We start from the raw sequence: 13,568 nt of genomic DNA, 5'->3' as shown, positions 1-13,568 counted from the left end.
GACAGGGCAAAACAGCACCAGAACCTTGAAACGGACAGGGCAAAGCACCCCCAGAACCTCGAACCAGACAGGGCAAAGCACCCCCAGAACCTCGAACCGGACAGGGCAAAGCACCCCCAGAACCTTGAACCGGACAAGGCAAAATATCCAGAGAACCTTGAACTGGACAAGGCAAAGTATCCAGAGAACCTTGAACCGGACAAGGCAAAGTATCCAGAGAACCTTGAACCGGACAATGCAACGTATTCACAGAACATTGAACCGGACAAGGCAAAGTATCTGCAGAACATTGAATCAGACAGGGCAAAGCACCCCCAGAACCTTGAACCGGACAAGGCAAAGAACCCTCAGAACCTTCATCCGGACAGGGAGAAGCCCAATCAGAACGTCGGATTGGACCGGGAGAATCCCACGCAGACCCTCGATCCGGACACGGCAAATCACCAGAACGTTGACTTCGAGAGTACCAAGTCCCCACAAAATCACAGTCTGGAGAAAACGACAGACGCCAAGCTACCGGCCCCTGAACTCCAAGGCCCCGCCCCTGACTCTGAGCCAATCAGAGAGGTGAACCCTTGCAGCTCGCTGCCGTGATACTGACCGCTGTAGAATGCTTCCTCTGCTTGTGTGTAGTGTGTACTCACTCCCACTGCTCTCGGGCTTTGCTGTCTGTACATGACGATGGGTAGCTGCTGGTGAGCGGGTGCCATCTGCTTTGTAGCCTAGCTAACTGAGCAGAATTCATCAAGGTTGCTTTCCAAACGCTTTATCCAGTAGTACAACAGGTCCACGATACAGCTTTAGTCCAATATCCAAACAACGGCAGGCCTCCTTCCTAATCAAGCCTAGATTCCTTGGCTCTTGTGACCAAAAGGCAACAACCAAGCACAAAAGATTTCTCCAAATTTAGAATCCCTCAAAATCCAACCAGTTTAAGAAAAAGAGAATTGCTGCCCATTGTTATTCTCCTCCAATGCTAATAAAAGCACACACACAATATCCGCTAACGCTAACAAATTGGATTGATTGAGATTTTGTATTCATGGCTGCTTAGTAATTAGGTGCCACCACGACCATCGCTTTTTGTCCGAAGAACCAACCCCTTCATTCTGGCTTCTTCATGGCTCCCACCATAACATACATTTCATAGTGATAGTGTGTAGAGGTCACTTTTGGGTTCCCTTCAGGGATCATTTAACTTTCGTCTTATTTCAAGAGGTTTACTTGGCATCGCCAAGTATCCAATATCATACTGTATATAGATTCTATAGATTAGACATCTTACATTCTGTATCCTGTATATTGCTATATATTGTACAGGGTCTTTACGTTGGCCTATAAGTGGCGTTTCTACAAAATGCCTTGACATATATATGATAATTTGACGTTTTCCCAAACTCCTACAGAGGGCGTTTATCTCCTGCCTGCATCACTTTGAAGAGACAGTTTACTGTGAAATGCTCTCCTTCAGCGAGGGCACTTCTGCTACTCTAATTAGCCTCGCCGTTGTCTTTGCCTCCATGCTAATGACTTACTAAGACACAGAGCCGTCTCACTAGTCCTCAGTGTGAATCCCTGGCTCTCTTTCTGACACCTTGCTGTTCCCATTTCGCACCCGGTGGGTGAGACCAGGCAAGCAGTATTTGCATAATGATTCTTGGTGTTTGTTTTAAGCTGGTTGGAGTACCAGGTGGGTGGGGCTTCCTACATACGACAGTGCAACAAGTGCCAGAACGTTCAGATGATCAAAGGAATTCATTTGGAAGTGCAGGTGATGAAACGCATCCTCTGGCGGCCATATTAGAGGTCAGTTCAAGGCAAACCGAGGCTGTGAACAGCTGGTTGTTTCTCAATATACAGTCTGGCCTTGTCAGCATAATTCAACAGGTTGATGATTAATTTCTGTGCTTTTTTTGACTGGGAACTGATCATTTTATCACTGATCCAACTGATTGATTTCATGTTTAGATGATGTCAGCTTGTTAGCTAGCTAACCATAGCATCTGCTCAGCTAGCGTTAACATTAGCGTTAACAGCATGTTCCTATTAACATGAGTATGTTTGCTGGCTAGTTAGCTAAGTGAGTGTTTTGGAGTAGAGACTAGGGCTAAAGACAGACAGTTGACTGTGTCACAGTAACTCAGTGTTTTGGAGTAGAGACTAGGGCTAAAGACAGACAGTTGACTGTGTCACAGTAACTCAGTGTTTTGGAGTAGAGACTAGGGCTAAAGACAGACAGTTGACTGTGTCACAGTAACTCAGTGTTTTGGAGTAGAGACTAGGGCTAAAGACAGACAGTTGACTGTGTCACAGTAACTCAGAATGTTTTGGAGTAGAGACTAGGGCTAAAGACAGACAGTTGACTGTGTCACAGTAACTCAGTGTTTTGGAGTAGAGACTAGGGCTAAAGACAGACAGTTGACTGTGTCACAGTAACTCAGTCTTTTGGAGTAGAGACTAGGGCTAAAGACAGACAGTTGACTGTGTCACAGTAACTCAGTGTTTTGGAGTAGAGACTAGGGCTAAAGACAGACAGTTGACTGTGTCACAGTAACTCAGTGTTTTGGAGTAGAGACTAGGGCTAAAGACAGACAGTTGACTGTGTCACAGTAACTCAGCGTTTTGGAGTAGAGACTAGGGCTAAAGACAGACAGTTGACTGTGTCACAGTAACTCAGTCTTTTGGAGTAGAGACTAGGGCTAAAGACAGACAGTTGACTGTGTCACAGTAACTCAGTGTTTTGGAGTAGAGACTAGGGCTAAAGACAGACAGTTGACTGTGTCACAGTAACTCAGTGTTTTGGAGTAGAGACTAGGGCTAAAGACAGACAGTTGACTGTGTCACAGTAACTCAGAATGTTTTGGAGTAGAGACTAGGGCTAAAGACAGACAGTTGACTGTGTCACAGTAACTCAGTGTTTTGGAGTAGAGACTAGGGCTAAAGACAGACAGTTGACTGTGTCACAGTAACTGAGTGTTTTGGAGTAGAGACTAGGGCTAAAGACAGACAGTTGACTGTGTCACAGTAACTCAGTCTTTTGGAGTAGAGACTAGGGCTAAAGACAGACAGTTGACTGTGTCACAGTAACTCAGTGTTTTGGAGTAGAGACTAGGGCTAAAGACAGACAGTTGACTGTGTCACAGTAACTCAGTGTTTTGGAGTAGAGACTAGGGCTAAAGACAGACAGTTGACTGTGTCACAGTAACTCAGCGTTTTGGAGTAGAGACTAGGGCTAAAGACAGACAGTTGACTGTGTCACAGTAACTCAGTCTTTTGGAGTAGAGACTAGGGCTAAAGACAGACAGTTGACTGTGTCACAGTAACTCAGTGTTTTGGAGTAGAGACTAGGGCTAAAGACAGACAGTTGACTGTGTCACAGTAACTCAGTGTTTTGGAGTAGAGACTAGGGCTAAAGACAGACAGTTGACTGTGTCACAGTAACTCAGCGTTTTGGAGTAGAGACTAGGGCTAAAGACAGACAGTTGACTGTGTCACAGTAACTCAGTGTTTTGGAGTAGAGACTAGGGCTAAAGACAGACAGTTGACTGTGTCACAGTAACTCAGTGTTTTGGAGTAGAGACTAGGGCTAAAGACAGACAGTTGACTGTGTCACAGTAACTCAGTGTTTTGGAGTAGAGACTAGGGCTAAAGACAGACAGTTGACTCTCTCACAGTAACTCAGTGTTTTGGAGTAGAGACTAGGGCTAAAGACAGACTGTTGACTGTGTCACAGTAACTCAGTGTTTTGGAGTAGAGACTAGGGCTAAAGACAGACAGTTGACTGTGTCACAGTAACTCAGAGTGTTTTGGAGTAGAGACTAGGGCTAAAGACAGACAGTTGACTGTGTCACAGTAACTCAGTGTTTTGGAGTAGAGACTAGGGCTAAAGACAGACAGTTGACTGTCACAGTAACTCAGTGTTTTGGAGTAGAGACTAGGGCTAAAGACAGACAGTTGACTGTCACAGTAACTCAGTGTTTTGGAGTAGAGACTAGGGCTAAAGACAGACAGTTGACTGTGTCACAGTAACTCAGTGTTTTGGAGTAGAGACTAGGGCTAAAGACAGACAGTTGACTGTGTCACAGTAACTCAGAGTGTTTTGGATTAGAGACTAGGGCTAAAGACAGACAGTTGACTGTGTCACAGTAACTCAGTGTTTTGGAGTAGAGACTAGGGCTAAAGACAGACAGTTGACTGTGTCACAGTAACTCAGTGTTTTGGAGTAGAGACTAGGGCTAAAGACAGACAGTTGACTGTCACAGTAACTCAGTGTTTTGGAGTAGAGACTAGGGCTAAAGACAGACAGTTGACTGTGTCACAGTAACTGAGTGTGTTGGAGTAGAGACTAGGGCTAAAGACAGACAGTTGACTGTGTCACAGTAACTCAGTGTTTTGGAGTAGAGACTAGGGCTAAAGACAGACAGTTGACTGTGTCACAGTAACTCAGTGTTTTGGAGTAGAGACTAGGGATAAAGACAGACAGTTGACTGTGTCACAGTAACTCAGTGTTTTGGAGTAGAGACTAGGGCTAAAGACAGACAGTTGACTGTGTCACAGTAACTCAGTGTTTTGGAGTAGAGACTAGGGCTAAAGACAGACAGTTGACTGTGACACAGTAACCTACATTTGGAAACAAATCCACCTTATCACGCCATCCAATTTTCCACTGACACTGTCTGAAGTGTGATGATGTGTTAAACCCCACCCATCAGATACTTACTCTGGTAAACTAAGGACAATGCCAAGAATGATCTGTAAATGCAGTTTGAGCAGGTGTGATATGGAGTAGCGAAGACATGGATGCTGCAGAATCTGGAAGCCCTGGAGAAGATGCCGGGGGTCTAGATTTCAGACGTGTTTGTTTTTCTGAGTCCTGACCTGTAGCTGTTCCCTTTCCTGCCTGAATCCTGCATCTATATCCTGAACCCGTACTGGATAATAATGTACTGTACTCACCATTCCCTGTAATTTGCCACTGCCGAAAATAGAGCAAAAGTTGATTTCATTATACGCTTCCTCTTAGGGACGCAGCCAGAGTGAATCAGGCTCAGAAACTCCGTTCCGTGAGACATTTCACCACACTGCCTCTTCCCGATTCAATATATCCCTTTACATTCTGGAGACAATGTTAATATTTAATCCGCTGTGGGGGGAAAAAGGTTGTCTTTGAAGGCATATTTGGATTTGGATTTTCTGTAGCTCCAACAAAGCTTCTGTGTCCTTTTTCTTTTATCATTTTTTAACATAACAAAGAAAGAAGAAACAAAAAAAACACAAACATATACAAAAAATAAAACCTAGACACACACATACACAAGTAGATTCACTCAAAACATAATCCCCCTCCCCGGCCCGCAGGACCCACCCACCACCCACAAACCTACAAAGACATTAGCTCACAGTACTATATATGCCCTTTAGCACAAAAAAGACATACGCAACCTAGCTATCATGGCAACGTCCATGGTCCCCACGCACAGCTTCAATAAATGCATTCCACGCCGTAATATGTTCTAGTTTAGCGTCATGCATACGGGCCATCGACATCTCCATGACAGCCAGGTCAACAACTGAAGATGGCCATTGTTCAAAAGGCATATTATGAGGAGCCTTCCAACTCTGAGCTATCATTGTTTTGCGGCAGTAAGGCCCAACAACAGCTTCTGTGTTTTCTGAGTAGTTTATATATTCATACAGTGCCCCTGGGGCCATCATTCAGCTACCGTGTTCACAAATTGCATGTCAAATCTTTAGTGTAACAAGACCTTAATGGAGATACATACTATGTCTCCCATTTTGTTTAATATTTATGTAGTTTTACAAGACCATTATTCAGCTATCTTCCCAAATTATTCATATAGCCTAACAAGACCATACCAAGACTGGAATGTTCCCAAATTATGTTGCATAGTGGGCTCAGAGTGAAATGGGGCGCAAGGGAATTTGTCCTAATTTTATAGCGCATAAATAAATAATAAATAAATAAATAAATAAATATATATATATATATATACACACACACACACACACACACACACACACACACACACACACACACACACACAGAGTATATATAAAGCTATGAAGTGTAGTTACTTTTGCACCAATAAATTTAATCAAAACATATTTCAGAATTTCCATTTTATTCAAATGTTGACAGGTGACAGTGTAACAGTATGTTCTTTTGACCATCGGAACGCTTTCCAATTAAAGATAAAGCTCCTTTTCAGCCAAAATGTATATTCCCTCTGTATCTCATTGGGTAGGAGGTTGGGGGTTCAATTCCTTCTGGGACCAGCCATGCTGAAAAATAACTTTATTGATCCCTGAGGGTAAATTGAGCAAACAGGGGTTCCTGCAGTCCTTGAAAATCCTTGCAAATTTGTGAATTTGAGGAAAAATAAGACGTAGGCTCAAAAGTTTTTGAAAATCAATGAATGAATGGTATTGAAAAGACTTGAGTTTAATTTCACGGGCGCCCTTTTCAAACAAACCCCTTCAGTAGATAAATCAGTGTCCTGGACCTCGATGTGTGTCTTAACCTCTCTGTCTTTTTGCTGTCATGAAAGCTGCATGCACTCTCTGCTGGTTGTAGTGCCTAGTGATGTCATCATAGAGGGTCTGTGGGAGTAATCAGGCTGTAGCAGCAGCACAGAGCACTGTGTTGTCCCCGCTGTGTGTGTGTGTGTGCGTGCGAGTGCGTGCACCACTGCTGGCTCTGTGATACAGCAGCCTCTCTGCTGGGACACTTAACAAACTGATCGCTTCTGTCCACTCACTGCTCCTCTGTCACACACTGTCCTTACACACACACACACACACACACACACACACGCACACACACACACACCGCTGTGTCCTCAAACCACTAATGCTACTGTCTGTGTGTGTCTGTGTCCTTGTGTGCTTGCCTCTCTGTATGTGTGTATGTTGCGTGCGTGGGTGTGTGTGTGTTATTGCATGTGTGTCTTATGTCCTTGCCATACGTTTCTGTGCGTCTGTGTGTGTATGTCCTATGTCTATTTCTGTCTGTGTATGCGTCTCCTTACCCTGTGTGTGTGTGTGTGTGTGTGTGTGTCCTTGCCCTGTGTGTGTCCCCAGGCTGACGAGCGGTACCGTAAGAACATCCAGGGTTCTCCCCAGGCGGCGCAGACCAAACCCCCCCAGCCCCCCCTGCCGCCCCCCCGCTCCGAGTCCTCCTACCCCAACGGGAACGCTGCCTCTGAGGGGCCCGCCATGCACCGGCCCGTGGAGCCACAGGTAACCACCGTACCCCCCTATTTTGCTCTGGTAAAAAAATATCACACGAGCCAGCAAAGTACTGGTTATAACTCTGAACACTGAATTATCACATACATTTTTTGTCCAAGTTGTCTGTGGCAATATTGCCCACCTCTGTTGCCTCTACAAGTTGCCCGTCTATTTGTGCCTTCTCTGTTTATTCTCATCTCTCGCTTAGTCTCATGAAGGACTTCTGTTTGTTTAAACTCTTTGATCTCACGCTCACATGTTTCCAGCTCCACTCCTTTAGGCTGTTTCCTCTGGAAAATGGACCCAGCTTCCTGCTGCTGTTGGACTCCTCCACACAGGGTTGTCATCAGTTCTCTTTCAATTCACTCGTTTGAAATTGTAAACTGTAATATTCAAGCTCATGAGAGAATGTCAATTTCCAGTCCAACCCGGACAGACAGGCTTTTTATAGCAGCACACATCTAATGGTGGTTTATGGGTCATTATTCATCTAATCTGAAAGAAATCTTCCCTTTTGATTGCAATGAAAAGGAATTGATCACAACCCTGTTTAGATACAGTATCTTTCTCCTGTGATTAACACTTTGATTGACAGGTTTCTCCTCCCACTCTCATCGAGGAGAGAGCACTTGCAGCAAATGTCCAATTATTACGAAATCAGACCGTTTTTCCCCCCAAGTGTGCATACGTGTGTGTTTGTGTGTTTGTGTGTTTGTGTGAACATGAGATCAGCTTGTCAGGTGGTATTTTGAACGTTTGACAGTCTGTCTTCCAGGTGTTCAATGTGAGATGGTGATGAAAGCCTTCAGCGGGGAGACTCAGGCAGTTACATATCTCTCCAGCGGAGGCTTCACCAGTCAATCTGTTACTGTCTGTCTCACAAATTAGATTATATCGAAAAGATGCCTGAACTTTGTAAAAAATGGGTTGAGGGGGTTGTGATGGCTTAAAAGTGCAAATAATTTATAGTATACTGAATCAGAGATGGATGGCTTCACGTCAAGACCCGCTGATTAGGGCTGCACAGTGCACAGTTAGTAAAAACAAATAGAAAGTCACAATATGAACTACAATTAGCAAACTGCCACAGGCTGCAATTATTTAATCAGAGTGGTTGCTGCTCAAATTGATAGTCTGTCTGCTGCTGCTGAGCACAACTTATAGGCCTATAAATTACCGGTAGTTATGTTCAAACACAGCAAACAGTAAACTTGTAACACCTCAGTTTGACTGTATCATTTTTCCCCTCTTTGCTAAAAACTGGAAAAGCTGTGTCTGTATATACTGTATTGCAATTTTACTGAACATCATAATTGCAATAATTGATTGTATTGTGCAGCCCTACATGTGATGGTGGATTGAATATGAATTGGCGACACGTAGTGGTGAGCTGGATGTTGGAGAAGTGGGCATGTGATGCGAAAGCCGCTGGTTCAAATCCAAGTGGAGCTGCACAGCGGCCAGCAGCAGAACACTGTGGCTCCACCGTGCAGCTCCACCGTGCAGCTCCATGTAGGAATGTGTTAGCCTGGCTCCAGACCTTCGAAGCCACGCCCACTCCACAGTTGTGAATTTGGCTCTTCTTGAGGCAATGAGTTTATGAATTGAAGATGCAGTTTGAATATCAGTGTTGAATGTGTTGAACTGTGTGAATGTGTTGAACTGTGTGAATGTGTTGAACTGTGTGAATGTGTTGAACTGTGTGAAAGTGCAGCAGGCTGTGAATGAGAAGTTGCTTAAAAAGGCTGTGCATGCTCAGTCAATCCTCCCTCCATAAACAGTTGAAAAAAGAGGGTGCGTTCACAGTGTTCCAATTGCCTAGTAGTACTTGCCTGCGAAGTGGACTGCACAGGCTATTCAGCCAGTTTCCAAGATTCCAAACTGTAGGGAGCAAAAATGCTCAGTTCAAAGGGAACTGTGAAGGGAACAACGGTTCCTCACTTGGCCCAGTTGACAAGCAAGATTTCCCATCAGGCATTGCACATCGCTGAAAATAATAGGCTAAAAGCAACAGTTGGAGCTTACAAAAGGAGTTTACATAATGTCTGTAAATATTGTGGTTGTAACTGAAGTTATTGATGTGAGTAAGTGGTTAAGTTACCTAAAAACAACAATGCTAAAATAATCTATAAATCAAATACTCTAGGGAAACAAGCTATTGTTGACCTTATCAGAACTAGCAAGCTAAAGTAACGTTGGTTTGGCTAGCATAGCCGTGTACTTTCAATTGTACAACAAACGTTAGCAGTGCTAATGTTAGCTGCTGTAGTTAATGTTAGTAGTAGCGGGTTTCATTTACGTTGGTGATGTTGCAGTGTTTTCCGAAGGAGGGATTTTGTGGAGGGAAGTTCCCTTAACCGACATTCCCTGAGCAGGGAGTAGGGAGTACTGTTTGTGTACACTGAGCAGGGAGTAGGGAGTACTGTTTGTGTACACTGAGCAGGGAGTAGGGAGTACTGTTTGTGTACACTGAGCAGGGAGTAGGGAGTACTGTTTGTGTACACTGAGCAGGGAGTAGGGAGTACTGTTTGTGTACACTGAGCAGGGAGTAGGGACTACTGTTTGTGTACACTGCAATGGAATACAGCTGCTGTCTCATGTTTGCTGCCACCATTTCTGAAATCCACGAATACACCAGATCGGCAATACGTCATTTTGTAGGCGGCTCCTGGCAGCGCATGTTCCCGCCCCCTTTTAGGGGGAAAACACAAGCCTCTCCCCGTTGACTTCAATGTAAAATAATAGTACTAAAAAAAAATTATAGAAAAATAACAGAAACAATCTCGTTTATTAATGACCCCAAAACACCATGACATGACAAATTAATATTACAACCCGGCCGGCCACACACACACATACATCGTAAATATGACTTTGACCCATCTAAATTCATGTAACTCATGACCCGTCTCTGACCTAGTTCCGGTGTCCGCCTGTTGCTAATTTAGTCTTCCGACATGAAATGCTGTTGTAGTGGAGCCCAGCGTCGTTGTAGGCTACTTGGCTCTGGGCTGTAATGTAAATGACATGAGTCACATGATTTTAGATGGGCCAAAGTCATATTTCCGGTTTATCTTCCCATTCTATGGCCAGACGAGTTGTAATATGTTGTCATGTCATGGTGTTTTGGGGTCATTAATAAACGAGATTGATTCTGTTATTTTTCTATCATTTTCTTTGGTAGAGGCTTGTGTTTTCCCCCTAAAAGGGGGATTGCCGATCTGATGTACTGTATGTGTGCATGCTGTGTTCAGTGTATGCGCTCATGTGTACATGTACTGTATGTTACTGTATTCACATTATGTCTGCTGTGTTCAGTGTATGCGCTCATGTGTACATGTACTGTATGCTACTGTATATTCACATTATGTTTGCATGCCAGCTTGGGTTCATGTCTCGTTAATGCAATTCATGTCCGTGCTCAGTACTGGTGTGGAGACTTGAGTCCTCCTGAGGCCTGAAATGGGTGAAGCTGTCATGTGATGTCACTCTTCTTAACAGTTAATGACGGAATGGAAACTGGATGGGAGACCAAACTTAAAACACTAAGATGGTTCTCTTTAAAAGGTTTTATTCAAATTGTATATTTTACCTGGAAAACGCAGAGAATTTCTAAGTGATTCACCATGCAGTGCCATGAGATATTTAAGAGTTGTTGAATGCTCATATCCTTGGAGAACATAACATATCATAATATCATTTCATACTGCTGTATAATAAACCTATTATGACAGTGTTGAAGACTGAAAAAGACTGAGTCAACATCGACAGCCTCAACTATTTTTGTCTCAGACTCCACTCAGACTCCACTGCCTGCTTCTGTTGTTGTTACAGTCCTGTTCAGTTTCACTCTCAGAAAACAAAGTACAGCACGATACCTTTTGCTGCTTGGGCTGCACCTTTTCTTCCATCAATTGGTCGCTAAATCTAAAATCACAATTGTGCGAGTGACATCACTGATGACATCGCAATTGCCCACATAGACATCACTGATAACGACAAGAAATCGGCTTGAGACAGAGAAACTCTGGTTGAGTATGCGACTGCTAAGCTAAGGGTCACACCCCAAAAAAGTACGCCCATGGCACATCCTCTCCAGAGTCTCCACGGTCTCCACCCTAGAAATTTGCGTGCAAAGCGCACCGATTTCTAGTCAGAATAAATAGTGGACGTTGTCAGGTTTTGCCCTATTTTCCCTCGCTGCTGACTGTCCTCCCCTTTCTGCTCCTCTAAAAGGTACAGCCTCAGTCACAACAGGTACAAGTGTGTGTACCGTTTTGTGTGAGTGTTCCTTCCCTTCCCCCATCACACTCGGAAGACTAGGGTCGCCTTTGGGGGTTCTTGTAAGATCTAAACCAGGAGTTGTTCACCGACAAAGTGTTTGTGAAACCTTTAAACGGCCACTTTGCAGATTTTCAACCAGCTTTTCATCATTATAAAATCAGTTTATAAGACCCCCTCCAGTCAGTTTTTCTACCTGCATAACTGTTGGTGTTCTATGAAAACGTTCTAATATATTTGTACATCATCTGATTTGCGCCAAAGAACTTACATTGATAAGAACCCAAGGCTAATAGCTTGTACCACAACATCATTGGCTGCAGCGCTGTTGTCAAAAAAGAGAAAAAGAACTTGGTCATTCAGTGGTGTTTTGAGCCTGACAAACATAGTAGCTAACGAACGTAGCTACTGCAAACACTATCTAACGCCAGAGCGGCTAACGCTAGCTATTTATATCAGTCATGACAGGACGTATGACTATAGCGTTCCATTGAGTCATACAATATCACCCCTCTTTTTTTTCTTTTCTTTTTTTTTACTTTGAGCACAAAATGAGGTTATTTGAAATACTTTGTGAGCAGTGTGGTTAATCACGAGGCCAGGTCATGACTCAGCATTGTGGTTAATAAAGAGGCCAGGTCATGACTCAGCAACACATGAAATCTCTTCAAAATGACAGAATACACTGGAGGGGGGTTTAACTTCCCTCCATCTTGCCTGGACCGAGAGCTCCGCATTCATTCACAGAACTTCAAATGATGTCATAATGATGTCATTTGGAGCGCTGTCGCTATCATTATTGCTCTCTCTACCTTCATTCACAGAACTTCATGGACCAAATGACATCATTATGACATTTAGTCCAGAAGTTCTTTGAATGAACGGGGAGCTCTCGGTCCAGGCAAGATGGAGGGAAGTTATACATTCTTCATTTGCATATTACTGATTTTGTAGTCTCGCTGGCCAGCCTCCCTTCCGTGAGAGGAGTCTGGCCGCACGGAAACAGGCTGCTGGCATAAGCCCTCCCCTGCTCTACAGCTGCTCTTCCATTGGAGCGACTGTTACCAGTCGCTGCCGGAATGTCCGCTCCCCGCTTATTACAAGCTCTGTCATTGGCTCCGACCATGTCAATCAGAGCGGCTTCCTCTCCCTGCTCCCTGTGTGTCGCTGTAAATAGTCCCCTGCCGCCGCAGTGAAAACAACAACGCTAACTAGCTATCAAGCTAACGGCAGAAACCTACACGCTAGCTCGTTGGTACACGCTGACAATGGCAAGGTGGATTGTTGGAAACTATTTTCCAAGGGCACTGCCGCTAAGCGCCGCCCGCGTCGCAATTCCAGAATGGTGACCAGCGCTGCCAGACTCTTCTCACGGAAAGGGAGGGGAGGCTGGCCAGCGAGACTACTGATTTTGTAATGATACAAAGCTGGTTGGAAATCTGCAATGTGGCCCTTTAAGAAGGGGTTCCTCAAGGAGGGGCTCCCCTACGTTTGCAGTCTGAAGAACCCCCAAAAGTTCCTCAAAGCCCCTGTCAGAGTGCATGCAGACTGACTCCTCCCCCCTGCATGTGTTGTGTTTTTGTCACCTGGAAGGTCCGCGCCCACCTGGCTGCTTTAAAGAGCAGTTCGTCTGCTGCCCCCCCGCCCGTCGCGTCTCGCTCCCACTCCTTCAGCGAGCCGCCGGCTGCTAGCTTTGCAAACCTTCACCTGCGCAACAGCCAGGATCCCCACCATCACCCTCCATCTTCATCACCACCACCACCACCCTCCTCCTCCTCATCAACACCTGCACGCTCTGACCCGCAGCCCCACCCCGAGCCTAGGCCCGAGCCGGCCCCCACAGAGGAAGCCCCTCCCCGGGTAAGCAGGAAAGACCCCCCGTGTAGAAGTAGTTAGATGCACAGTACTACACTCAATTCACTGTTAATTGACCAAATAGAAAAACCTTCCTGATAACCCCAGAGACCAGCCTGTTGACTTTATTAGTTTAATAGAATACCATATTTCCTCTTAATATTGGCCCCAGGCCTTTATTT

General features: G+C 44.7%; 1 protein-coding gene across 1 annotated transcript in view; it reads left to right on the top strand.

Annotated features, from left to right (window-relative positions):
- LOC310779060 (mitogen-activated protein kinase kinase kinase kinase 4-like) overlaps positions 1–13,568 on the top strand; it is a 161,626-nt gene that overhangs the window by 116,885 nt on the left and 31,173 nt on the right. Inside the window, 2 exon segments of the mRNA XM_083639557.1 lie at positions 7,102–7,260; positions 13,126–13,392. Coding sequence (XP_083495683.1) covers positions 7,102–7,260; positions 13,126–13,392 — 426 coding nt within the window.

Source organism: Poromitra crassiceps (assembly GCF_964638095.1).
Source record: "Poromitra crassiceps genome assembly, chromosome: 6".
Taxonomy (NCBI): Eukaryota; Metazoa; Chordata; class Actinopteri; order Beryciformes; family Melamphaidae; genus Poromitra; species Poromitra crassiceps.
The sequence above is the reverse complement of the archived record's forward strand: the minus strand, read 5'-3'. Positions and strand labels throughout refer to the sequence as shown.